This window comes from Notamacropus eugenii, chromosome 3, assembly GCF_028372415.1.
Source record: "Notamacropus eugenii isolate mMacEug1 chromosome 3, mMacEug1.pri_v2, whole genome shotgun sequence".
In the NCBI taxonomy this organism is placed as follows: domain Eukaryota; kingdom Metazoa; phylum Chordata; class Mammalia; order Diprotodontia; family Macropodidae; genus Notamacropus; species Notamacropus eugenii.
The window spans coordinates 249,753,608-249,780,255 of NC_092874.1; the positions used below are offsets into that span (position 1 = coordinate 249,753,608).

The 26,648-nt window shown below is 35.1% G+C and overlaps 1 protein-coding gene across 3 annotated transcripts in view; it reads left to right on the forward strand.

Moving 5' to 3' along the window:
* TBC1D15 (TBC1 domain family member 15) overlaps positions 1-26,648 on the forward strand; it is a 107,735-nt gene that overhangs the window by 46,478 nt on the left and 34,609 nt on the right. For all 3 annotated transcript variants that reach the window (XM_072655391.1, XM_072655390.1, XM_072655392.1), the window contains 7 exons: positions 5,111-5,321; positions 12,455-12,557; positions 13,771-13,968; positions 15,424-15,552; positions 16,026-16,129; positions 17,854-17,948; positions 26,034-26,150. In XM_072655391.1, coding sequence (XP_072511492.1) covers positions 5,111-5,321; positions 12,455-12,557; positions 13,771-13,968; positions 15,424-15,552; positions 16,026-16,129; positions 17,854-17,948; positions 26,034-26,150 — 957 coding nt within the window. The remainder of the gene's footprint in view (positions 1-5,110; positions 5,322-12,454; positions 12,558-13,770; positions 13,969-15,423; positions 15,553-16,025; positions 16,130-17,853; positions 17,949-26,033; positions 26,151-26,648) is intronic.

Genomic DNA, 26,648 nt, shown 5'->3' on the forward strand with positions numbered 1-26,648 from the left:
GATTAGATCCTAACTGAGATAGTCTTTCTATATTTGTGCATATACATTTGGTAAATATTAAGAAATTAGTAGGATTTTTTTTACATGGATTGTGAAATCAAATTTGTTAGTCATACTGCAGACAAAACTATTTCTGATGAAAAAGTTTTCTGTAATTAAGCAAGAATTTGGAGCGCTTGGGTGATAGTCAAGCTCTTGTTTAGAGAAATCAGGAATATTATCTGTGATTCTGCAGCTCTTATTTATAGTCTTTTACAGTATTCTATCCCAAATGCAGGAGGAGACTATCAAATAGAACTTTGGAATCCTGGGAAAAGATAACAGAGTTTGGTAGGATTTTGGTATGTGATCCATGAGGTAATAAAGGTCCTTCTGGACCAGATTGTAGGAATTAGTTATATGGATGCAATTAAGTAGTGTTTTAAAATGTTGACTATTTTTGATAGACCTTGTGAGAGACTAAAAACAAAGGTAGAGAGATGGTTTAAAATAAGGCAGCCATTAATCATTATTCTGTATTTCTCAACTTAGGAAAAGAAGGAAATAATTTGAAATAGATTTGAGGTGAATACAATTAGGCTACAGTTTTTTTATTAGATGTATAATTTGGGAAAATACCATTTAAGTATTGCAGTAGTACATACAGTAGGAGTGACCTTTATTCTGCATTTAATAAAGGTTGAGACCCTTTATAAAAATAACTAAATGGTAGGTTGGGTCCAGGGTTGATAATACTAAACTTATTCTTTTTCACATAAAAAAATATATTATTGCTAAGAGTAAAGATCTGTTTTTTTTTCCCCTTCATCTTAATTTTCTTTGATGATACACATGAAACTATTTTATTTCCCATGGCAGTTCTTCAGAATGTCACATAGACCTGGTGACGTATTAAGTACATTGCCTGTAATTACCATTGTTTCTATAATAGCAGCAAAGGGAAAAGAACAGTAATTACTTTTTTTCAGGTTCTCTTCATAGGAAAAGCAAGAAAAATTGTGATCTTGAGAGTACTGTCAGTTTTCTTTTTTGTCCTTCCAGTTGTTGTTAGTGTGCTAGGTTACAGATTTATTTTTCTTTTGACCTTGTGCTATGCTAGTACTTAACTGTTTCTCCTGTTCTCCTTTCCCTCCTAATTTAATGTAATGAAATGTAACAAGAAGCATTTTTTTCCTATATTACATCATCTGCCTTTTTCCCATTAACTAGGGAAATAAGCCCACTTATAATTATGTTGTTCAAACATGAAGTAAACCCTTCACATTTCCTGGTTATGAAACAATCTGTTTCCAATTTAGCCTTGTTTCTTTAGTTAGAATGAATATCCTTTTGATGATTTATGAGTTTAAAAGCATTATTCATTATTTGAGCTTCTTTTTTGTAATTTTGACATCACTGATTATCTTTGAAAACTGAATCTTAGTTGTTTAGATTTTCAGTTTTTGTTAACTTTTTCCCTCAGGTAGTTTCACACTTTCACTTATAAAGAAGTAGTGATATTAGCTCATTGGGAGAGGATAGGTGGATTTCCTTTTTTATGTCCTGTGTTCTATTATAAATACTTTTCAAACAAAATTATGTGAAATTGTTACCTATGTATCTACAACTTAGATTATGGACTTGGAAATTAGGCTAGTTAAGTCAGTGTGAGGAAGTCATAATTTGGTGACATGTTGGTCTTTCTGGAGGTTGCTATTGGCTGAACTCTCTCTGGTTTGATGGAAATTATGGGAATTTTACAGTGTGTCTACTACATTTGTGCATGAGAATATTTATGGATATTATCCTGACTCTACAGGATTTTTTTTATCTTAACCATAGAATCCATGGCATTTAGCATTTCTAATTTTCTCAGGATTGGTACCCGTTGGTTCATTCAGTTTGGTTGGTAAATTCAAGAAACATTTGTTGAAGTTCCCACTGTGAGCACTGTGTTAGGTGTTGAGGAAGTTAACAGAGTTAGGTAAGTTGTAGTTTCTAATCTCATAGTATATACAGTTTAGTAGGTAGTTATCACATATGCAGATAACAAAAATAGAAAGGACCTGTGTTGAAATTAAACCTCTGTCACTCTGGGCAAATCACTTAAACTAACTGCACCTGAGTTTTCTCCTATGCAGAGCAAGAGGGGTAGACTAGATGACCCTTAACATCTATGATATGTCATAAATGCAAAGTAACGCACTACATGAAGTCTAAGAGGGGAGAGCACTACCAGTCAGAGAAAACAAGGAAGGCTTCATGGGAAAGTTATTATAGATATAGAGGATAACATGAACAAAGGGACAGAAATAAGGTAGGTGAAGGGTGTATTTGGGAAACAGAATAGTCCCAGTTTGGTTGGTGTTCAGTGGTTGCTTTTTGATTGATTGGAGGACAGTAGTATTAAGTGAGACTGCAAAAGTAGGTTGGTACCAGTTTGTGAAGAGCTGTGAAAGCCAGACAAAGGAGTTAAACCTTGCTAGGTATTAAGGAGATCAAGAGAATTTTTGAGCACGAAAATGACAAGACCAGATATATTCACGAAGGAAGATTATTTTGACCTTGGTATAAAGGCTCTGTTGGAGTAGAGAGTAGGTAAGAGCCATAACCTTAAGTCTGTGGTCATGGGGCCCTGCATTAGGGTGATTGTGTGAATAGAGAGGTATGGACAAATGGAAATGGAGGGGATTGATGGAAAAACAACTTGGCTACAGGGGCCAAGGGAAGGATTCTGTAGAATTGGAGAGACCCGAGTATGTTGTTAGGCAGATGGGAATGTAGCAGTGGAGAGGGAGTGTGAAGACTTGTGAGATTGAAGGAATGAGTGTTGAAACAAAGTTCTGGAGTCTGCGAAAAAGAATAATATGAAGGGTACAGAGGGCTTAGCTTTAGTTTAGGAATAGTAGAGAAACACAGATAAAAGTTAAAATATAACAAGTATGTAAACCTCTGCCAAAGTCATCTTGTGCTTCATTGTGAAATGGAAATGACCTAGAGCCCTGCTAAGCATTGTCAGGGTAAGCAGATTCTGGCAGATCTTTCTTACTTTTAACATAATTAATAAAATGGAGACTTTTATTCACATAAAATGAATATCAGTTTTAGAGTCTAGACCAAGACAACAGCCTTAAAACAAGTACCATTTGGTTTTTTAACTTGAATAGCATGATTTTTCTTTTTTAGTCAGTATTTAATCTATTGAAATTATTGAGATATTGGAATAATAAATAAGTTTATTTATATGAAGTAATATGAGGTTGTTTTTTTAGTTGTATTCATCTATTAAGAGTAAGGAGAAGACTTTCCTTTAAGCCTGGCACAGTGTGTGGGTGCTTCTTAAGGACTCAATTGAGTGCTTGTTTTGGTGTATGTGTATGGGGATATTTCTAAACCAAACAAACTGTTAGGAAATTATTCTGTCCGGGTAACATTTATGCATCTGTTTCCCTTGTTTTGGGTTGGGGTCTCAATTTATTGTTTCACACACTGGTAGGAGATATTTTTGAATATCAGATTCTTTTTACGTCAGTTGCACGTTTTTCATTTCCTAGATGAAACTCAATATTACTTTGCAAGTAGGAAACTATCCGAAAATTCTTTAATTTATATCCTGTTGATAATTTTATTCTGAAAGTTACTAATTGGGTAACTTTTTTAGTATCACTATAATGTTATGAAAAGTTTGAGAGGGAATGAATAAAGAGCCTGAAAGAGTATTTGTACTAAATACACTTTTCCCCCAACTGTCTCTCCAATGCTTTCTTCTTCCCCCTCTACATTGACACCCTTCTTCTACCTTTTGCTTATGTCTACTCATACCACTTTGATGAGCAGGAAGCCACCAACTCATCTTGAAATTCTGTTACAATAGAAGAGTTCTAAGCCTTACTGCCCTAAGCCTTATCTGCCCTGACATTTACATCTTAAGGTCTCCTTTATACATGGGCCTTTCCATATCATACCTGGCATTACTGTCTGAACTTTGATTCACCCTGAGGACAGCTGGACCATTCCATTCTTTTTGTTACCACGCCATTAGGATTTCAGGGCCTTTCCACAGGCCCTTCAGCTGAACTCTCTTATATGTTACCACCACCAACATATGTGAATGCCAGTATGTAAGCTCCTTGAGAACAGGACTGTCTTGCCTTTCTTTTTGTATCTCTAGCATTTAGCACAATGGTTGGCACATAGTAAGTAAGTACTTAAATGCTTTTTTTCATCTGTAATTTCTCAAAATTTTTATAAAATCACAGTGATCTAAAAGAATTTTAATATAGCAAGTTATCTCACAACCAAATCAAAATTAGAATGTAAATAAATACATTTCCTAGTACTTCTGTATTAATGAATATTTAAAGCTCTGTATATACATATCTGTGTTGTAATTTTTGTCCTACTTAAGTGTATCTCAGACCTTTCCATTTAGTAATACACATGTACATGAGGTGAGGGAGTAGTGTCATGTTTTATGATAAAATAATAATTTTAGAGTTGTAAAGGCTTTTATGATCAAACTCCTCTGCTTTCCAGATAAAGGATACTGAGGCCAGAGAGATTGTGACTTTCCCAGAGTCATGTAGTTAATTAATGGTGGAGCATGTACTAGAACCCAGCCCAGGTTCAGTCATTTGCATGCCTATACCCTTTATCACTCCTCTGTGTATATGTATCTTCACATTGTGTGTGTGTGTGTGTGTGTGTGTGTGTGTGTGTGTGTGTGTGTGTGTGTGTGTGTGTAATACTAACTTATTATTCAGTGTGGTTACTCTCGAGGGACTAAGGAATCTTAATTCCATGTGAGGACCTAATGATTTACCAATGTGCCAGCAACAGATGTACAAATATTACCCTAGCTTATGGATGATTTTGTAGAATGTGAAGAGAAGAGGAAGTAATTTGAAACAAGGAAGAATAAATTTTGAATGTTTTAGTCCTGGAGCAATCATTATAAAAATTGACATGAGTGACTATCCTGCACTGTTCACCACAGGTGGGAAAGCATAAAGGTTCTTGTTATAATGCAAAAAGATGCAGAAAATTTTTATCAGGCAGTCATGAGGTGGTTGATTAATACCTTTTTTAAAAAGGTGAACAAAATATTATGGCATGATTTTTTGTTTTTAAGATGCTCCAAGTCATACGAATGGGAAAAGCAAATGGTCATTCCTGTTCAGTTTGACAGACCTGAAGTCAATCAAGCAAAACAAAGAGGGTATGGGCTGGTCTTATTTGGTATTCTGTCTAAAGGATGACGTCGTTCTCCCTGCTCTTCATTTTCATCATGGAGATAGCAAACTACTGATTGAATCTCTTGAAAAATATGTGGTATTGTGTGAGTAAGTATTACATTATTTTATATCTTTTCAAATTGGGCTCTTGTAATAATTATAGCCTGAAGTATTCTCAGTTTTTATTATCTGAAGTCTGTGTTGCCTAAGCACTGTTGTATTCTTTTCCCCTGTGACCTTGATGTTAGTCACTAATCATATCTTCAGTATGTTGTTTGTATTTTTATGCTTATTAATTTAATGATGTTAAAAGAAAATATTTTAAAAGAATAACACTGTTTACTGTGACTAAACTTCAGTGCTATGGCTTATTGAATTTACTATCATTTATTATATTTTTTTATTAAATATGACATCTTAAACTCATTTTTATAAGTGGAATAGAATACCAAAGTTTCTAATGTGAGAAATAACCTATTAATTCTTGTAGTAGAACCTTGTCTTTAGAAATTTAGAAATAATTTAGATAATCTGTTAGTACCCTGGACTGTGTATGGCACCTTTCTCTAATATTGTTTACCATCAGAGTCTGAGATTACTCTTACCATAACCACTGACTGCCCATTATTGTTAGTGGCAGAGAAGTCACATGTTGTCAGTACCTTTGAGTTAGAATTCATGAATGTAGTGAGGCTTGAGCTTGTAACTAGATGGGATGAGGAAGAAGACTAGAGAGCCAAGAAGTACTGGTATAATCTAGGTCTAGTCTAGACATGGGAATTAATAATTGATATGTAGTATTGTGGTTTTCAAATATTATTTCATTTGATCCTTAAAATATTGCGATAGTGTGGCTAGTACAGTTATTATTCATTTTATAAACAAAGAAATAAGGTTAGAAGAATTTGATGACTCTCAAAAAGCTAGCAAATTGTAGAGGGGGGATTCAAACTCAGGTTTTTTCCCTCTCCAGTATCCTTTCTACTGCACTCTTCTATTCCTTGTCAGTAAGAACTCTTTATCACTAATTTAAGACATAAAATAATTAGGATGAACAGGAGATTTAATGTTAGGTAGGCACTGAATTAGATAAGTATGGGAGACCTAATGAGGGAAAATTGTTATTTCTTATTTATTAACCCATTTATGTCTTTAGTTTCTTCAGTTTAGCAGAAGTAGAAAAGGGGTAGCAGAGAGAGAAGCATCATAGGAGCCAGGAAGACCTGAGTTAAGTTCAGTTTGATTCCTCATAGCTAACTGACCCTGGACAAGTCACTTAATACCTCTTAGCACCCTTAGCAACTCTAATTTTAAGTTGAACAGTTGCTAACCTGGCCTGGTAGGAGTTTTATCGTATATGTTTTTTATACTAGAAGATCCCTGTGTCTGGTCTCAAAAACACTAGAGGCAATGTGTGCAAGGTGGCTAGAGATCTGTCCTTGGAGACAGGAAGGTTGGAACAAACTCTGCGTTTGATGCAAATAGTCATGATGTGACCATGGGCCTGACTGCTATTTAAGACAACAAAGCTACTGGTAATTTGTTGATTTGGTTCAGAGGAGGAAGTCTACATTGGTAATTTCTTGCATGTATAAAATCACAGATCCAAGTCCTTACCACACCCTTACCTGCCTTCTCCTTGCCCTCTTTTCCCCCCAAAAAGCATGGAATGCTTTCAGAGAGAGGCAGCATATCATAGTGGGTATGTTAGACTCGAAATTAGGAAAATTTGCATTCAATCCTTTCTCCAACACTTGTTAGCTGTATGACCACAGGCAGTTCATATAACTTCTCTGAGTCTCAGTTTCTTAATTTATAATAACCTGGAATACAACTTTCAGGATTGTTATTGGGCTCAAATGACAATATGTAAAACACTTTGTAAACTAATTGCTGCTTAAATATCATTGTTGTTTAGTCATTTTCAGTCGTGTCTGACTCTTCGTGACTCCTTTTGGGGTTTTCTTGGCAAAGATACTGGAGTGGTTTGCCATTTCCTTCTCCAGCTCATTTGACAGATGAGGAAACCGAGGCAAGCAAGGTTAAATGACTTGCCCAGAATCATACAACTAGTAAGTGTCTGAGGCTGGATTTGAACTCACGTCTTCCTGACTCCGGGCCTAGTACTCTTATCCACTGTACCTCTTAGCTGCCTACGTAAATATTAGCATAAATAATTAGCCATTATTATTAATGGGTAATATTTATTTGTTGTTTTCCCTTTATGTCATTGGTGGAAAAAGGTGCCAAAATAACTAAAATTGCTTTCTGATGTTTATAATCATACCTTAGGAGATGTAAAGATATTTAAGAGAAGTAACCATTTTAATAACTCAAATTTTAAAAAATACTTTAGGGTCTTTGGTATAGAGATAAGAGATGATATTTTAGTTTTTAAATAATCCACTTTTGCATAGTACTTTAAGGGTTTACAAAGCACTTTTTCACAATCCCTATGTGTTAGGTAATGAAATTATTACGATTCCCATTTTATAGATGAGGAATGAAACTCTTTAAGAGGGTACTTGACTTTTCTGTAGTCACATAGCAATGTGATCTAGTAGCAAGAACACAGATTTGGGAATCAGAAGACCTGGGGTAACACCTGAGCGGCAGAGCCTTGCTCTGTAAACTGGGCAAATCTGCTCCCCTTCCAGGGTCTTAGTTTTCTCATTAGTAAAAGGAGTGAGATGGTGTCTGAGATTTCTTCTAGGGTAAGACAGTTTTTAATCAAGAACAAGGTAATACATTATATTTTAGGACATAAATTCCTTCTAAGTAGAGATTGTTTTATTTTTTTCTGCTTATATCACCAGTGACAAACTCAGCATCTGGTGCATAGTAGTCACTTAATAAATGCTTGTTGATTACTTGATTGTATGCTACAGACAATAACTTAATGTAATGCAGAATTTACTTTGGTATTTGTCATTTGTTGAATTTTTTTCCTTAAGATAGTTTGGAAATCCAGAATTTAAATTTTAAGACTGCTATATGATAGTGAAACTATAGTTTCCCTTGGAGAGTGAATAACCTTTATTTTTCAGGTTTTCTGAATAGCTGGACATTATCTTTGAGTGTTTTAATTTTTAATATTTTAATAATTTGTTTATATGAAGCCATAAAATAGAACATTTTCTGCCTTCTTAGAGGAAGTGTGTGTGTGTGTGTGTGTGTGTGTGTGTGTACACACACTATGTACACACATGATTTGATCTTTTCTTGATGACTAACGGTATTATAATATCTAAAATTTTTTTATGTGTTATATAATTGGAAAAGGAATTGGTCCTTGAACTTGCTTTATTGAAAAGGCCCTTGGTATTACCATTTTTGGTCACTTACTTCCATCTTATGAAGGTGGAGTGAAACGTGTACCTGGGTAACCTTGGGGAGGGTAACATGGACTCTTTTCTGCAAACTTTAATTAGTGGATCAGAGAAAGTCTGAAATAGCTGTCTCCCAGGTATTTTTTTTACCCTCCAGAAAATTATATTCTTATTATCAGTTATGTGCTTTGTTTTGTCAGCACCATTCAGAATATTATCTATAATTTATATCTCACTGAAAAAAATTAACTTAGGCATTTTCTTAGCAACTTATGCCAGACTTCATGTGCTGCATATCTTGAATTTGTCCATGGGGTGTGAAGCAGTAGTTTAATAATTTGTGCTAGGGTATTATGGGAATAACTTGCTCCAAAACTTCTAACTGCTTCACGAAAAGATGAACCTTCTCTGGACATATTAGTAGGCCATACTTTTCTCAAAATTGTCCTTTGAGAATTCTTGAACAGAATTCTTTTTTGGGGGGAGGGAGGTAAGGAAAAGCATTTGGGGTTAGGTGACTTGCCCAAGGTCACACAGCTAGTAAGTGTCAAGTGCCTGAGGCTGGATTTGAACTTAGTTAGGTCTTCCTGATTCCAGGGCCAGTGCTCAGAATTCTAAGTACAAGCAATGTACTGTTATGATGGGCTTAAAAATTATGTATAGTATTTGTACTGCATATTAACTTTCTTGAAATTCTTCTGTAAAAATGTTTCCTACTTAGAATTATTGACTGAATTAATACGTGTGTGTTCATCCTTCGTTATTGAAGAAGACCTTGCCATCAGAGAAATGATGACATGACTTGCACTTGACTTTGTTTTGAGTGAGGGAAGGCTGGGCAGGTCACCAGCCTCACTTCTCCTCCAGAGCCATCTGAATCCAGTGACCAGATATTCATCAGGATGACTGGAGATGACCCAGGATGAGGCAGTTGGGGTTAAGTGACTTGCCCAAGGTCACACAGCTAGTGAGTGTCAAGTGTCTGAGGTGAGATTTGAACTCAGGTCCTCCTGACTCCTGCACTGGTGCTTTATCCACTGCACCACCTAGCTGTCCCTGAATTAATACATAACATTGATAGGTATGAAAAGAAAATAATAAATACTACAAGAAAGCAACCTCTTCAGAATAAGCTCTGTAACTGTCCATCTATTATTTAATGTTTGTTGAATTTTAACATTGATACATTTACCTTCTTTGGGGCCATTGAGAACTAAATAGTTTTACCCTTTGCACACAGGAGAGCAGTACAAGGGTTTGATGTGCCTTAGGAACTAGTAAAACCTTCTTCTTTTCCATGACTGACTAACTCCCCAAACTCTGGTGTGCTGCTTTTTTTTGTGCCTGGGGTGCCTGTTGCTTACTGCTGCATCTGATTGCTGTCATTTCATTTCTTTTTAAACCACAGCATTTCAGAATTGAAGGAGACCTCAGCAGTCACTTAGGTAAAAAGCAGCTGTAAAAACAAAGGGTCATCCTGCCATTACTTGAAGACTTCCGGTGAAGAGAAATCCACCACTTCCCAAAGCAGCCCCTTATTACTCTTTTGGATAGCTCTCACTTTAAGAAGTTTTTTTTATATCAAATGGGAATTAACTTCTTTGCAGCATCTACCTTATTGTTCCTTGTTTCTCTAGGACCAATCATGTTCCCCAAAGTTAAATATCCCCAGATCTTTCAAATGATCATCCTGTGTCATGAACTTGAAGCTCTCCACTATCCTCTTGGCTCTCCTCTGTTCAGCTTATGGGTGTCCTTCCTAAAGTGTGGTGTTTAGAATTGAACCCAGATGTGGTATATGGCACATATGGCACTATGGCAAAGTATAGCAGGCCTGTTATCTCCTTGTTTCTTTTTGCTGTATTTCTGTTAATACAGCTTCAGATGATCCTGTTGACTCAAATTGTACTTATGGGCTACTAAAACCCTCCAGTTTTCTTCTTTTTCCCTCCAGAAACTGCTGTCTGGACATGTTTTTTCCATCTGTGAATTTACCTTCTTTGCATACTCATGTATAGGTGGATCTTTCCTGCTGCTTGATAGACTGACTAAATCACAGTTACTTAGTTGTAATTTTTATGTTTTAGACTTTTGTTGACTCTGTGGCTGGATGCTCAGGGATACTGCTTCTCTGCCAGAGAGGGTTTTTTGTTTTCTTTTCTCTTGCTACTTCTGGGTATTGTCAGCCACTCAACAAGCATGCATTAAGTGCTTACTCTGTGTCTGGCACTGTGCTAAGTGCTGGGGGTAAAAAGAAAAGTCAAGTCTCTGGGTAGAGAAATACTCATGTATTTGTTGCTTTTCCATTCTAAAATTTAAAGCCTCATGACTTCTTTTTTAGTTTTAACTTTTTAGAAGTAATTTAAAAAATATTCTTGATGAAGATGGAATAAATACTAAATCTTTTTGTTACTGAAAATACTATGCTTAAATGTTGCTGTTTTCTTTTTTTCTTTTGTTGCCTTTTAAAAGTTTACATTTTGAGTAAATGACCTGTAAAGTTCCATCATTAAGTCCAGACATTAAACATCAACCAAATAGGTGTCCAGAGAAACTGTAGCAATATCTTTAGGGTATTCTGTTTACATTACTGAAAGACTTAACCTTTGTTCCTTCTGTTGCTTTCCTGGGAAGTATGAGAACTGTATATATTCTCTGTCTCTGAGCAAGATCCTATTTTGAATTTCATATCCCCTAGCATTACTGTTGCATCCTGTTATGTTAGAATTGAAAAGAGATAACTGTTATTAAAGTTCTTATCTCAGATATTTATAACAAAGTAGATATGATAGGTACCAGTGAAACAAATTAAATTTTTGTTTTAAAGACCTAAAAGTGAGGGCTTTATTTCAATCACCTTCCTGAGTTAAAAACTTTAGAGGTTGGAAAAAAATAAAATTTTTATTAATTTGGGCATGAAAAATGCTTGATTATTTAGTCAGCTGTTGATATTCTTAATGGACTTATATGTAGTCTAGTTATAAGAGAAATTTGTGCAAAGAATTGCCACCAGAACTTGAGCAAGTATTAAAAACTGTATATTTTACATTCTTATGTGTATGTACATAAATTTTTTATTTGTAATTGGGAATAAGGGAGTAGAATCACAGAATTTGAGAGTTGGAAGTCCATCTAGACTAACTCATAATTGTAATTAGAACCCTAACAGCTTTTTAGTATGAACGTTACCACCTTTCGTATTTAACTGATTTTTTCTATGTACTTTTATTTGACAACAGTAGTCAGTCTTGCTCATGTTATTTATGTGTTATTTATAATAGCACAGATTATAAACTTTTAAAAGATTAATTGAAAAAAACTAGGAATAGGACCTGTGATTTCATTGTTGTGTAGGTAACTTCTAGATTTCATTTCCTTTAAGTACATAACAATTCTGTGTGTCTTGAAGTTTTAAAACTAGTTATAGTTGACGATTATGTACTTGTTTTTAAGAATTTTATTTTTTAATCAACACACTTTATTTTCTCTCCCCCTCACTTCCTTCTCCCTATTGGAGGGAAAAAGAAAAAAAGGAAAACTCAACCCTTACAGCAAATGTCATTGCATATTTCTTAGTATTAGATTAGCGAGGAAGCATGGTGAAATGGGGACAGTGTTTTCACTTTGAATCAGGAGATTTGGGTTTGATTTCTGGCACTGATTGGTGTGTAACCTCTTTGAATGCAGTGTCTTCATCTGTAAAATAGGGATGCGTAATTATAGTACTGATCTCAGGATTTTTGTGAGGAAATTGCTTTGTAACCTTAAGGTTGTTATTAGATTAATGCTATTTAGTAGATTGGAGATTCTTCTTCTACAAATGCTAATGCATACATTATTTAAAAATTCAGTAGTTACTTCATTTTGTCACTTTTTCTATAAATTAAAAATACAGTCTTCATTTTATTACAGATCTCCACAGGATAAAAGGACTCTTCTTGTGAACTGTCAGAATAAGGGTCTTTCACAGTCCTTTGAAAATCTCCTTGATGAACCAGCCTATGGCTTAATTCAAGTATGTTTTTTAGGTACCTGTAGGGCTAATCTTTCTGTCTTCAAAGATCCTCCAACCCTATTACCCTCCTTTTCCCGAATATTATTTAACCTGTGTCTATAATTAAAGGAAGCTGACTTTGTTTGTGAGTCACAGAGTCAGCCATTTTATAATCACAAGTCATACACTTTGAATTTTTAGAGTAAGAAATTCTCAGGGTTGTTGGTAACTTGTTTTTTCTTGGTCTTTAGCAAATATTAGTTAGGGCAGTGATATTTTTTCCTCATGACCATAATTCTGACAATGCAAATGAGTAGTTTTCTATTAGTATTGAATAAATTTAGCATCATTCAGCTTAGTAGAAGGTATTGGGTTAGTTCATATGAACTAATTAAAAAGTTAGTTCATATAAAAACCTTGTTGGATTGATTTCTTTGTCATTGACTCATCAGTTATTTTGGAACTGTGTAAACTTTGAGAGTGTTGGGATACCAAATGATTTAGTCTGTTTATCTGCTTAATTATATTTCCCCCAAAATATCCAAATACTTTCTGATGTGAAATTACTTTATGCTTTTTTGTTGTACTTGCTGATTTCTATGAGTTAGATCCTTATTTTCACTAATGATTAATTTTCAACTTGAAATGATTGGAATTTTGGTTTACTATCCATAGAGTTAACTCATAAATTAGTTTTGTCTTTTGTTGTTCTAGAGTATCAAATAATTTAACTTATTTACAAGCAGAGTTAATATTGCTTAAAGCAGTTACAGTTTTTAGATACATGTTAAATAGATTTTTGTAAGATTGTAATAAGGTATACCATGCTCCAAGAAATATATTTTTTTTTGTGAAGGCAGGTCTACTAGACAAAAGAAAGTTGTCATGGGCCATTCACCATTGGAAATTAAGGACTATATACATTTTTGTTGTATGGGAACTGAATGAGACCCACATATCATTTGTTCTTTTGCATGAATCAGTAGCAGCAAGTTGATGCTTATGAAAGAATCACTTTTCTTTGATTTTTTTATTCAATTAAAAGGTTAGCATAGAGAAATTCAAATTTTTCTTCCCAGGAAACAGTAGAATCTTGTAGAGAAAAATCTTAGAAAATCTTTTTTGTTTTAATTTGATTCTCCTCTCTTATTCTGCTTGACTGTCCTATTAATGTCTATTTGTTTACTATTTGGTACAGTACTACTAAAGTTATGTTTGTTTTCCTGTTCTGTAGAAAATCAAAAAGGACCCATATACAGCAACTCTTGTAGGATTTTCCAAAGTCACAAACTACATTTTTGATAGTTTGAGGGGCAATGATCCTTCAGCTCATCAGCGACCCCCTTCAGAAATGGCAGATTTTCTTAGCGATGCTATTCCAGGTTTAAAAATAAACCAACAAGAAGAACCAGGATTTGAAGTCATCACCAGAGTGAGTGGAAATATTTGTATATACAACTTCTATCTTACTGATCAAAAAGAAAAAAAAATTATCTTGTACTGAAAATATAAAAGCTAGAAGGTTAATTTGACTATAGTGGTATATCACTATCGTCTGCTCCTTTCCCTTGAGCCTTCCATTCCTCATTGTTTAGCATTCCTTACTTATAATGCACTTTTCTGTTATCAGTCCCTTTAGATTTTAACTTGACCAGCTTTTTTCCTTTGAGTTCCTTCTCATTATTGATGGGCTATATATCGCCATGGTGCTTTGTAACTTTGGAGGAGGTAACCTCTGCCCAATAAACTAGTTCCATTTCTACTTACAGAACCTGGGCCTAAAAGTAACAAATGTTTTCTAAGTTAATTGATTGTGGACTTAATTTATTCTCATTTTGCTCTTTCCCCCCACTAAACAGAGCTTTTGTTTTCACTTGTTTTCACTCAAAACTGGCTTTAAGTCCTGAATTGTGATACACTCTTATAGGTGCTCAGAGAAGTCTTTGGTTCTTGACAAGTTCTGAATTTGAATACATATAAAACATTTCAGATATTTAAGTTATACTGCAAAAATGGATTAATTTACAAATTTGATTAGTTATAAATTATTCACATCTCCTAAACCAAGTACAGTATAAAATTATTAATGTTGCTTAATGGGTCATGGATCATTTACTTAAAAATGACATCTTTTAATGGTAAAAATATATTCTAGGTGATGATTCATAAAATAACTTTATAACCAAATTAAAAAAAAAGTAATGTAGTGCACTAGATTGAATAGTTTGTTGCATACTTTATAAGTTGCTTCCATGTGAGATTTTTTCAGAGAGTTTGGTCTTGGAGTTAAAGCATCTAGCTCTTTTGTCTAACTACCTGTGTGTGATACCCTGCAAAAAACCATTTCGTCTCCCTAGGCCTTAATTTCTTCAGTTAATAAAAGGAGCAAGTTGGATTAGATCAGGGGTTATAGCCATGGGTCTGTGAACTTTTTAAATAACAATTTCAATACATTTGGTTGCTTTAGTTTTTTTACATAGCTTATTTTATTTGGAATGTTATTCTGAGGATTCCATAGGCTTCACCAGACTGCCATGACGAAAAAAAGGTGGGGGGAGTTTAAGGGCTCCTGGTGTCTGGGTGTTTCTCATATTCTTTATAGCTCTAAATTTGAGATTCTGTGTGTGTGTTTTTTTTTTCCTTAGTACCCAACATTTATGTGTTTTTTAGTGGAGGGAAAACGTGTTTGATGCCAACTATACTAGGTAGTTAAGATGTTGCTTACTAAATGAGTTTATGAAATGAGAAAATAAGTGGAAGAACATTTTAAAAAGTGAGGATACTTATAATGTCCAACACATACTGTTATTTCATTTTTTTGTATTAAGAGGTAATTGCCTGTCATCGAATAATGGTGTAAAGTTTGTAACTTACCTTTCCTTTTTAGATTGATTTAGGAGAACGACCTGTAGTTCAGAGGAGAGATCCTGTGTCCCTGGATGAGTGGTCTAAGAACATGGATTCAGAAGGAAGAATCTTAAATGTAGATAGCATGAAGCAAATGATATTCAGAGGGGTAATTTAACTGTTATATCATAGGTTATTCAAGGGAAGAGATATTTTATTTCCCTGAAGCCCCAAGCTTTCCTGATGAAATGGGGTGCTGATGCTGAAATCTGTTGAGCTCCTTGGGAGTCAGAGGGAGGAGTTACTGGGAAGTTAGGGGGAAAGCATTCCTTGTCTCTGTAGATTTCCATGGCCTATGGGTGTGGCAGAGTGACAGTATCTGGTATCATTATATCAACCATTGTACCAACCCGATTGGTCTTTATAATCTACTTATTAGTCATGGACCTCAAGCTCATGCCATCTAGCTCCTGAGAAATTCAAGTGTTTCAGAGGGATGTAAGGAAAATATAATATTCATTGAATTGACACCTTTTAATGTAAATTCCGTATATATTTAACCTTACTATGTCATAGGTTAGGAGCAGGTTCTACAATCAGTCTTTCATTATTACTAATTTATTTAATATGCACTTACTTCAGGGACTCAGTTATGTGTTGAGAAAACAAGCATGGAAATTCCTTCTAGGATATTTTCCTTGGGATAGTACTAAGGAAGAAAGAATTCATTTGCAAAAATTAAAAACGTAAGTATTTAGCACAGTGTGCCATACTTAGTAGGCATTTAATAAATATTTGTTGAATTTAATTAAGTATTTTATTTAAAAAATGAGTAGTAACTCATCCATATAAATGAACATAGATATAACGGTAAGATATGGGATATTTCAGGTAATTGACATGTGAAAATTTTTCTTAAAAAATGGAAACACAGTTAAGAGTTCTGTTAATATGTGATACATCGGGCATAAGTGTTAATCGTCATCAGATGCATCATCATTATGACATTGTGAACTGTAAGAGAACTTTAGGATTGCTTTGGGGATTGGGAAAAACATTATTCTCATGTCTGATATCATTTGGAAAGAGCATTGGACTTGGATCTTGGAGATTTAGTTTCAAATTTTGTCCTCTGCACTGCCAAGTTGTATGACAATAGATTCTGTGTTCAGTTTTCTCAAAATGGAGGTGATAATTCTTATGCTACTTATTTCATAGTTTTGTGAGAGGAAATTCTTGAGAATTGTTAAGAAGTTATACATGTGGATTATTGATTCAAAATGCTTCAAAAATTTAGTAGCCTTTTGAGAACTGCCCTATATTAGTTAAAATAGTCTGTTCATCATCATATTGGTTGTCTTAGGAGGCTTTTACAGATATCTTGAACAAGATTAACATTCATTAAATAATAAAATTAGAAAAATGCAGTTCATTTACTGTTTTTTCCCTTCTACAATGAAAGAATTAAGAGTTTATAGTTTTGCATTACGTTTATTGATAGAGAATAAGATATAAGTAGGCATAATTCAGATTTTCTTCAGATCAAATTTTCTACTTAGGGATTTCAAAATTGTTCTTTGTGACAGTGGTTCATATGTATTTTCTGCCAAGGATATCACTGTAATTAAATAGTATAAGATTTCATTACTATTTTATATATTTTGCCAGTGTCTCAAAGATCATTGGAATTAGCTGGGAAAACTGAGGCCACAGAAGTTAAATGTTTTGCCCAAGGTCATAAAGTAGTAAACTGAGATTTGAACATCAAAAACTTCACTTCAAATTCAGTGTTATTTCTGCTTTATCATGCTGCCAAAATTCCTGATATGCTAAAGATAACTTTTTATTATAAGTGTTTTTCTTTATAATTGCTTTAGAAACCTAAATGACTAGTGTATTTTATGATCACAGTATTATTTAGTAGGTTGAATTTCAAGAAATGATGTAAATATTTTTTATTCTGACTAGATTCCTGTTGCCTATATGAAGTTTTTTTTTGCAAGTCTTTAATCTAGCACCCGGCTTAGAAGCAATTAAAAATTGTTCATTTATTGATTAATTGATGTACTGGAAGAAGTGAGAGATTTGGAGTGGATAGATCTGGGTTCAAATCCTGTTTTAGATACTTTATTATTGTGTAACTGTGAACAAGTAACTTTACTTAGTTTCCTCATCGGTATGATGGGGACATCACTACTTATACCATCTACCTTACAGAGTTGTGAGAAAATCACTTTGTAAACCATAAAATACTATATAAATTTGAGTTATTATTTTCAGTCTGATGATGATAACTTAAAGGATTTCATCATGATGGCATTATTATGAAATTGTGTCCCCTAAGCATCTTAAATACTTTTGATAATTCCTTTATACCTTGATTTGTTTTTGTAGAAAAATTAAGAGTTCTCAAATTATAAAAATAGACTGCGTAAAAAGTTTCTCTTGATAAAATTATTTTCTTCTTCAGTGATGAATACTTCCGGATGAAATTGCAGTGGAAGTCTGTCAGTGAGGAGCAAGAGAAAAGAAACTCAAGACTGAGGGATTATAGGAACCTTATAGGTAATTTTCCTTTATGAATTTGGAAATGCCAATGATGGGGAAGGAGGTGGTTAACTTAAAATATTTTTAAAAGGCTAGAGAAATAACTTTTATGCTTCACATTTTGGAACTTGGAGTTGTAGGTCAGAAAATAGAAATGAAAAACTGAAAAGATGGAGGATGCGTTGCATGCAGATTTCATTGTGTGGTTCTTCATCCTGTGGTTGATTAAGTGAACTTGCTACATAATTGAAACTCACCCCTTTATGTACTTAAATGTAAAATGTTTCACTGTTTGTGATAGGAAGGCTTCTAAAACATTGCACATTTCTACTTTTAAAAATACATTTTATTGCTGTTTTCTTGTCTTTAAACCAGTCATTCCCAAATTCTCCATCTTCCTACTAAACCCTCCCCTGTATCAGCAAAAAAAAAAAAAAACCCCCAAAAAACAAGACAAAAAAGGTAAGCATAAATATCAGATACAGAGACCATATCTGATAGTATATCCAATATTCTACCTTAGTAGTCTCTTGCCTCTTTGCCAGGAGAAAGTAGTTATGTTCAATTTTCTGCTTGCTGGAACCTTCATTTATTTGTTCCATTATTCTGAGTTTGACTTCCTTTTAATATCCTTCAGAACTCTCCTACTTATCTGAATCTCCAAATGATTCAATGACTTTTTTTCTTTATCTTTTTTTGGTGGGGCATCACTATCATTGACTATCTCTTGCTCTTTCCATTCCTAAATCTCACCATATTAAACAACAATAACAACAGAAATAAAAAGACTAACCCATCCATCTTTGTAACATGTAAACATAGTCAAGCAAAACAAATTAGTACTAGTGACATTGTGCTTAGTTATTACATTGAGCAGAGTTCTTAAGTCTTTTGAAGTTATTATTTTCTTACACTGTTATAAATATATAAATCGTTGTATAAGTTGTTTGTGTTTGTTATTTCTTACTCTACGGTAAAGTTCCTTTTACGTTTATATGCTATAGATTTTTCTTGGACACTGATTTTGTTCTCATTTCTTTGTTTCTGCAAAGAATGTCGCTGTTATGATATACGTTAGATTGTTTTTTTTCTGTTTGACTTCTGTGGGGTATATATGTAGTGCTGGAATTACTGGGTTAAAGTGTAAGAGCAGTTTTTCACTTTTATAGCATAATTCCCAATGGAAATCGAGAAGTTTGTTCTGGCCTTTCATTCCTCCAACTTCTCATGGCACCTCATTTCCCTATCTTAGCTGAGGTCTCTTACTTCACCCAAAAATTTGAGGACATTTGTTGAATATTCCTTCCTTTTACCCTTTTCTTATTTCATATCATTCAAATATTTCCCTCCACTATCTGCTCTACCTTTGTTTCATAGAAAGTTGTGGCCCTTCTCCTTGCCAAGGCAAACCCCTCTACGTACACATGTGATCTCATTTCATTCTGTCTTTTCTAGTAGATTGCCTCTTCTGTTGTCCTCTTTCTGTCATTAATCTTTAATTTCTCCCTTTTTAGTGTTTTCCCCCTGGCTGCCTACCAAGGCATTCATGTGTCTTCCATCCTTAAAAAGATACTCTCTTATGCTGGCTTGTGGTCATCCTATGTTTTCTGTCCCTTTTCTGTCCCTGTGTCTTTCCTACTAAACTTTAGAAAGCCATCTGACTTGGTGCCTCCACTTCTCCCTCTTCTAACTCTAGAGTCTGACTTCTAACCTCAACATTCAACTCAAACTGTTTTCCTCAGCAGTTAACAATGATCTCTCAGTTGCAGTCTGCTGGCCTTATCTCAGTTCTTTATCTTTCTTGACTTCTTGTAGCCTTTGACACTGTTGATTACCTTCTTCTCCTATACTTTTTTCTCTCTGGCATTGCCCTGTCTTGGTTCTCCTGCTTGGCTCCTTCTTTTCAGTCTTCTTTGCTGTATCTTCATCCAGATCATGTTTACCAGCCACAGTAAGTTCTGTTTTTGGCCAACTTCTCTTCTCCCTCTTTACTATTTCACTTGGTGATCTCATCAGCTCCCATAGTTTCAGTTATCTGTAAGTGAATGGTTCGCAGATCTTCTTAGCCAGCTCTAACTTCCTTTGACCTCCAATCTCACATCATCAGACTGCTTATTGGATGTCTCAAACTAGATATCCTGTAGACGTCTGAAGTTCATCATGTCCAAAATATAACTCAATTACCTTTCCCCCCAAACCCAACCCTCTTCTGAATTTCCTGTTACTGTTGAGGGCAGCACCAACATCCTCCCAGGCGCTCAGATGTGCAGACTCAGTATCAGGTTCCAGGACTCTCACTCTATGTATTTGATCTGTTGCCAAGTTTTGTCATTTCTGCCTTCCCAGCATCTCTTGCATGTGTCCCTTTTTCTCCATTCACTCAGTTGCCAGATTGGTATAAGACTTCTCACCTCATGTCTGGACTATTGCAGTAGCTTTCTAGTTGGTCTCTCTCTGCCGTTCTTCATTCGAGTGCCAGAGAACACAGGTCTGACCATGACTGCCCCCTACTAAATAAATTCCTGTTAGCTCCAGGATCAAATATTTATTCCCCTTCACATACTATATGATCAATGACACTGGCCTTCTTGCTTTTCCTTGAACATGACGCTCCACTCCATCTCCCAACTCTGTGCCTTTTCACTGGTTTACATCCCCCCAGCTCCACCTTCCGTGGTGTCTAGAATGCTTTCCTTCTTCATTTCTTCCTCCCAGATCACCTGACTTCCTTTTAGACTCAGCTAAAATGTTACCTTCTACCTTTTCTAGTTTCCCTCCTAGAGCTAATACTTTCCCTTTGAGATAATCTTTCATTTACATTGTATATATCTTGTATTTATGTAGTTGTTTTTGCATGTTTTTTTTTTCATTAGAATGTGAGCTGCTTGAGGGCAAGCACAGTTTTTTTGTCTTTTATTCGTTGTCATTAGTGCTTAATATGGTATAATATATATAAGTTGCCAAGAGTACTGAGAACTTGTGGCTTTTCTAGGGTTACTCAGTCTATATCAGGCAAGTATGAAACTTGAAACCAAGTCTTCCTTACTTTGAAACCAGTTCTCTTATTCATTGACCCGTGATACCTTTAGACTATTATAGGAAAGTAAATGATTAAATTCCTTTTATTAATAGAAAAGATAAAACAGTAAAATCTATTTGATGTTTATTATGGTAATGCTACGCTGAATTATTTAAAAGTTTAATTAAGATGCCTATTTTTTAAAAAATTCAGTTGCTTTTAAGTACAGACAGTACCCCAGACTACAATGGAAGCTCTGTTGGTTTTATTTTATGATTTCACACTTATAATTACCCACATTCTTCCTTAGATAGACACATAAAGCATTTATTTAGCACTCATTAAATATCAAGCACTGCACTGTTATGGGAATAAAAATACAGTGAAAAGAAAGACAATCCCTGCCCTCAAGAATCTTATATTTTAGTGGAGGAAGAGAACATGTAAAACGGAACTTTAAAGGGGGAAAGAGTGTGTGGAGTGCTACAGAAGATACAATAGTTGTGGAGGTGGAGGCAGAGAAGTAGTTTGTGGCAAGATGGACTGGTCTGGGTTTGAGGAGGTGGCATTTGAATTGAACGTTAACTTTTAATGGGTAAAGATTCACCAGATAAAGAAAAGGCAGTAGACATTTCCAGTGATAGAGAAGAAAGCAATCTGAGCAAAGTCAGAGGGGTTTTGCCTGTTAAAGTGCTTGTTGGGAATAGGTAGATGGGGGAAATTTGTTCATTTTGGCTGTAGTGTAGAAAACTTGGTAGGGTCTAATACTTGCAAGGCTGGAGTGTGGTATTAGGTTATGGAGGGCTTTACTTGCCAAGCAGAATTAAATACTTTACTTGGTGGAGAAGTTGTTGGTATTGTTTAATCAGTTGTGTTTGACTCTGTGACCCCTTTTGGGGTTTTCTTGGCAAAGATACTGTAGTGGTTAGCCATTTACTTCTCCAGATCATTTTACAGATGAGGAAACTGAGGCAAACAGGGTTAAGTGACTTGCCCAGAGTCACATGGCTAATAAGTGTCTGAGGCTGTATTTGAACTCAAGAAGAGGAGTCTTTCTGACTCCAGGCTGGTGCTTTATCCATTTTGCCACCTAGCTGCTGGGTAATAAGTAGTCACTGAAAGTTCTTAAGCCCATAAGACCAGATTTTTATGCCTCTACTGAGGTTATCCTGGCAATTGTATAAATTTTGGAGTATGGGCAATTGAGGCAAGAAGTTCTGCTAGGTTATTATTATAATGTCTGGAGGTGAAAAATGGAGGCCTGCTGTTGTGGTGGCCGTGGAACTAGGGAGAGGATGGATTAGATGCAGGGGATATTACAAAGATGAAACTGCCAGGGCATGTTAATTATTAAATTTGAAAAGGGAAGAATCAAGATATAACAAGGTTACCACAATTTTGGTGACTGAGTGAATAATCAAGTTATGCGAAGGAAGAATTGAGTCCAGTTTGTAACTCAGTTTTGGACTTGTTGAATTAGAGGTGCTGATGTGCTATTTAAATGGAGATGCCTTGTAGAGAGCTGGAAACAAATCTTTTGAATTCAAAAGATAGGTCAAGACAGGAAATAGAGATCTGGGTATCATCCACATAGAGGTAGTATTTAAAGCCTTTGGAGGGATATTGCTAAAGGAGAAACTATGTAGAGAGAAGAGGTCTAAGACCAGACTCTTGAAAATATTCATGTTAGATTTGGGAAGAAATTGAGAACTCAGTGAGAGTAGACACTATAAGGAAGGAACAGTAAGAAAAGTAGGAAAATGTGGAGAAAAGGAGCATTAGGAGAGGTAGGAGAGTGAGAGAGTGATCTTTAAAGCCAAGGGAAGAGAGAGAGTATCCAGAAATAGAGAGTGGTTGTCATCATTGTCAAGAGACCAAAAAATACCACTCTGTTGGTATTTTTAGAGCACCTTCAGTACAGTATTTGGAGGCTGATACCATTTTGGAAGAGGTTGCAGAGACATTGGATTTTGAGGTATTGGGCATAGATCACTTTCATAAATTTTAATTGTAAAGAGGTTTTATTTTTTATAAAACTTTTATAAGAAACCTGCAATTAGGAAAAAATGGACTAATTATAATTAAAAATCCAAGAGATAGATAGCCTTCTTGCTTCATCCCTGAGATGTCTGGAGAGTTTGAGAAAGGCCCTCCAGCACATTTGGTGTAGGCCCTTCTGTGGCACGTTTAAAGGTGTGTACGGATAAAGTTGTACTGGATAGGCAGACATGCAGTTCCTTAGCTCTAATGGATATATTACAAATCCACTATCAGTCATTAAACATATATTAAGAGCCTGCTGTGCGCCAGGCACTGTACTAAGCATTGGGTGTATAAAGAAAGACAAAAGACAATCCCTGCCTTTGAGGAGCTCACAATCCAATGGAGGAGACAGCATGCAAACAACTCTGTACAAATAAGATATATGGAAAATAAATAGGAAATAGGCAGCAGAGAGATGCTACTAGAATTGAGAAAGATTGTGAAAGGCTTCTTTCAGAAGGTGGGATTTTTGCTAGGAACTGAAGGATGCTAGGAAAGGGAGGTATGGAGATGTAGAGGCAAGAGGGGAGAGCATTCTTTGAGTGAGGGATAGCCAGTGAAAATGCTGGGATCAGGAGAATGATGTGTCTTGTTTAAGGAATAGCTAGGTGACCAGTGTCACTGGATCAGAGTACATTAAGGGTTGAAGGGGTGTGAAGTGGAAGAAGATTGGGAAGGTCTGGGTGGGATGATTATCAAAGGCTTTGAATGCCAGACTGAGGATTGTAAATTTGATCCTGGAGGTTATAGGAGCCACTGTAGTTTAGTGAATGGGGGGAGTGAGATGGTTGGATTTTTGCTTTAGGGAAAATCACTTTGAGGGCTAAAGAGAGGATGGTCTGGTATGGCAGGAAGAAGAGATGAAGGCCTGCACCAGGTTGGTGACATTGTCAGAGGAAAGACAGGGATATACATAAGGGATGTTGGTAAGGTAGAATCCGTAGGCCTTGACAACAGATTGGATATGGGGGGTGAGAGAGAGAGAGAGTGAGTATTTGAGGATGACATCTGGGTTGTGAGCCTATGTATACACTAGGTATCTAGGAAGATGGTGGTACCTTTGACAATGATTGAGAAGGTTTGAAGTTGGGATGGTTTTTTTGGGAAAAGATAACAAAGTCACTTTTGGACACATTGAGTTTAAGATGTCTACGGGACATCCAGTAGGTTGGTCAACAGAGTACTTTCTGGCTACCAAAATTTTCTTTGGATGTAGGATTATCAGTTATCAGTTGAAGATGGGCAGTTTGACATAGACCAAAAAACTGCTATTAAGTTTATAATTCATTATTTTTGTTGACTGGTTCACACACACACACACACACACGCATGCATGCATGCACATACACACACATACACACATACACATATGCACGCATGCATGCACATACACACACATACACACATATAATGGAAAGTTTCTTACCATTTGTAACAGCACCCTGAGGTACCCGGGGGGGGAGGGGGGTGGCCTGCTATCGCAGGTTCTTTGATCTGCTTCTCTGAAAGGAAAGGCAACTTTTGAGGGGTTAACAATCACTTTAATCAAGCACATATATCATTCAATTAGTTCAGGGGAAAAAGTCAGTGCCCTGAACTTCAGAAAAAATACAGAGAAATCTAAAATCAGCAGACAGTACTTCCAGATTGTCTGATAGTAAGCAATACATCACAATTCAACAGACAGCAACTTTCTAACCATAGTTATCAGAGAGGGAAGCAGTAACATCTGAATTTTCAAAGCTGGAGGCCTTCTTAGCAGCTTTGCAGAGTCTCATCTGTCACACAAACCTTCTTCCAGAAACTAAGCGCCAAAGTAAAACCTCATCCTCAGAGTATTTATACATTTTTTAGAGCCAGAGGGCATCATGTCCCTTGAGAACCAGTGCCTCATTAACAAAAGGTGTGGGCTTTCCTACAAATCTTCCCAGACCCATCAATGAGTGGGAAAGATCCTCCTCAGTCACATTATTTAATCAGAGGCACTTTTAGTAAAACAAAAACAGCAAAAGATCCTACTTTGCTTGCCCATTTTAGAGGTGTAAATTTACTTCTTTGAGAACATTACTGTATTAGAAACAAAATGTTGAAGAGGGGGAATGTTAAAAATAAAAACAAAAACAACACCTAACAACCTGATCCAGAATATATCTAAATCAGTGTTTTCTTATTGATTTTGGTTGATTACTGATTGGTAAAAAGTCAACCCTCCCTCAGTATAGTATAAATTTTTTTCAATTCACATATATTTGAGGGGGTAAGGTTGGAAGACAGAGATATACTCAAATTGAATTGATTACAGAGTAATAAGTTTATAATTTGGAATTTCTCCAAATTCCTTTGTAGTGATGATTTAGTATTGAATTAAAATAGGGAAATGGTTATATAACTTCAGAAGACAGACATCCAATTGTACTATATCATAATATCTTTTTAAAGCCATAGAATAATTTTTGGAGAGAACTTACAATTTATTTTTTATTTTAGCACAGTAAAAATCTGTAATAAATTTTTGATTGAATGCTGATGCCTGAGAATAAATAAACGACTTGAAATAAATGATGATGGGCCATGACAAATGAGAAGTTCATAATATTTTTCAAAACCAAGTAATTATGAATGAAACAAAATCCTTTTGATTAAACTTGATTGCATAGTAGTTTTCATTGCTTATTTTAAATATCACATATTTTATTTCTAAGTAAATAAATATTCTTCAGTGTTGCTTTTAATTTACTGAAAACTTTTTCTACCATTTAATTAAAAAATTTCTACGGATGTATGTAGAAAATGAACAAAAAGGAAAATCTATTCTCAAGTAAATCATCTCATTTTAAAGAAGCTTTTTGTATTTTACTTTGTGTAAAGCTACTTCAAAGCATTTAAAATGACATTTGATGATTTCATTATTCTATATTTTAAAACTTGGAAACAATGCAAAATCAATAATAAGGAAAAATGTTGCAGTTTTTAAGATTTGAACTTAATATAATTGGTTCTGAGAAGCATTTACATTACTGTGACTTTTTTTTTCTTTTCAGAAAAAGACGTTAAGAGAACAGACCGAACAAACAAGTTTTATGAAGGCAAAGATAATCCAGGATTGATTTTACTTCATGACATTTTGATGACCTATTGTATGTATGATTTTGATTTGGGTAAGTGCTCTTAAATTCCCTTCTAAAAAGATTTTTTGCATCTTTAAAGTTCTTGCTGATCGCTAGTGCCTGTTATTGTTACTAATCCTTTATATACCTGATATTTTTAGAGCCTGGATGATTTTGATTTATAACATTTAGTCCTGTCTTCCTGTATTCTGATATATGTTGTTTCCCAGAAAATGGCAAGGTTATTTGTCAGGTTAGGTAACAACTGTATTTACATTTCTCTAGAATCTTTCATCCCCATTTCAGGCATCCTCAATCATAATTTGTCAAATAGTACGCGTTTCTGTGCCTCAGCTAATTTAGAATTTCTTTTGTGAGGACTTTTAAATCTTTTCTCTTCCATTCAAAAATCTCTTTCTGATAGTTTGACTCTCAAGGTCTTAAAGAGGGCAAGCTGGAGAAAAAAAAAAAGAGGGCAAGCTGAAATCTGCCCAGCTTGCCATATAATCAGTCAGTCAACACGTATTTATTAAATATCTTGTCTGTGCT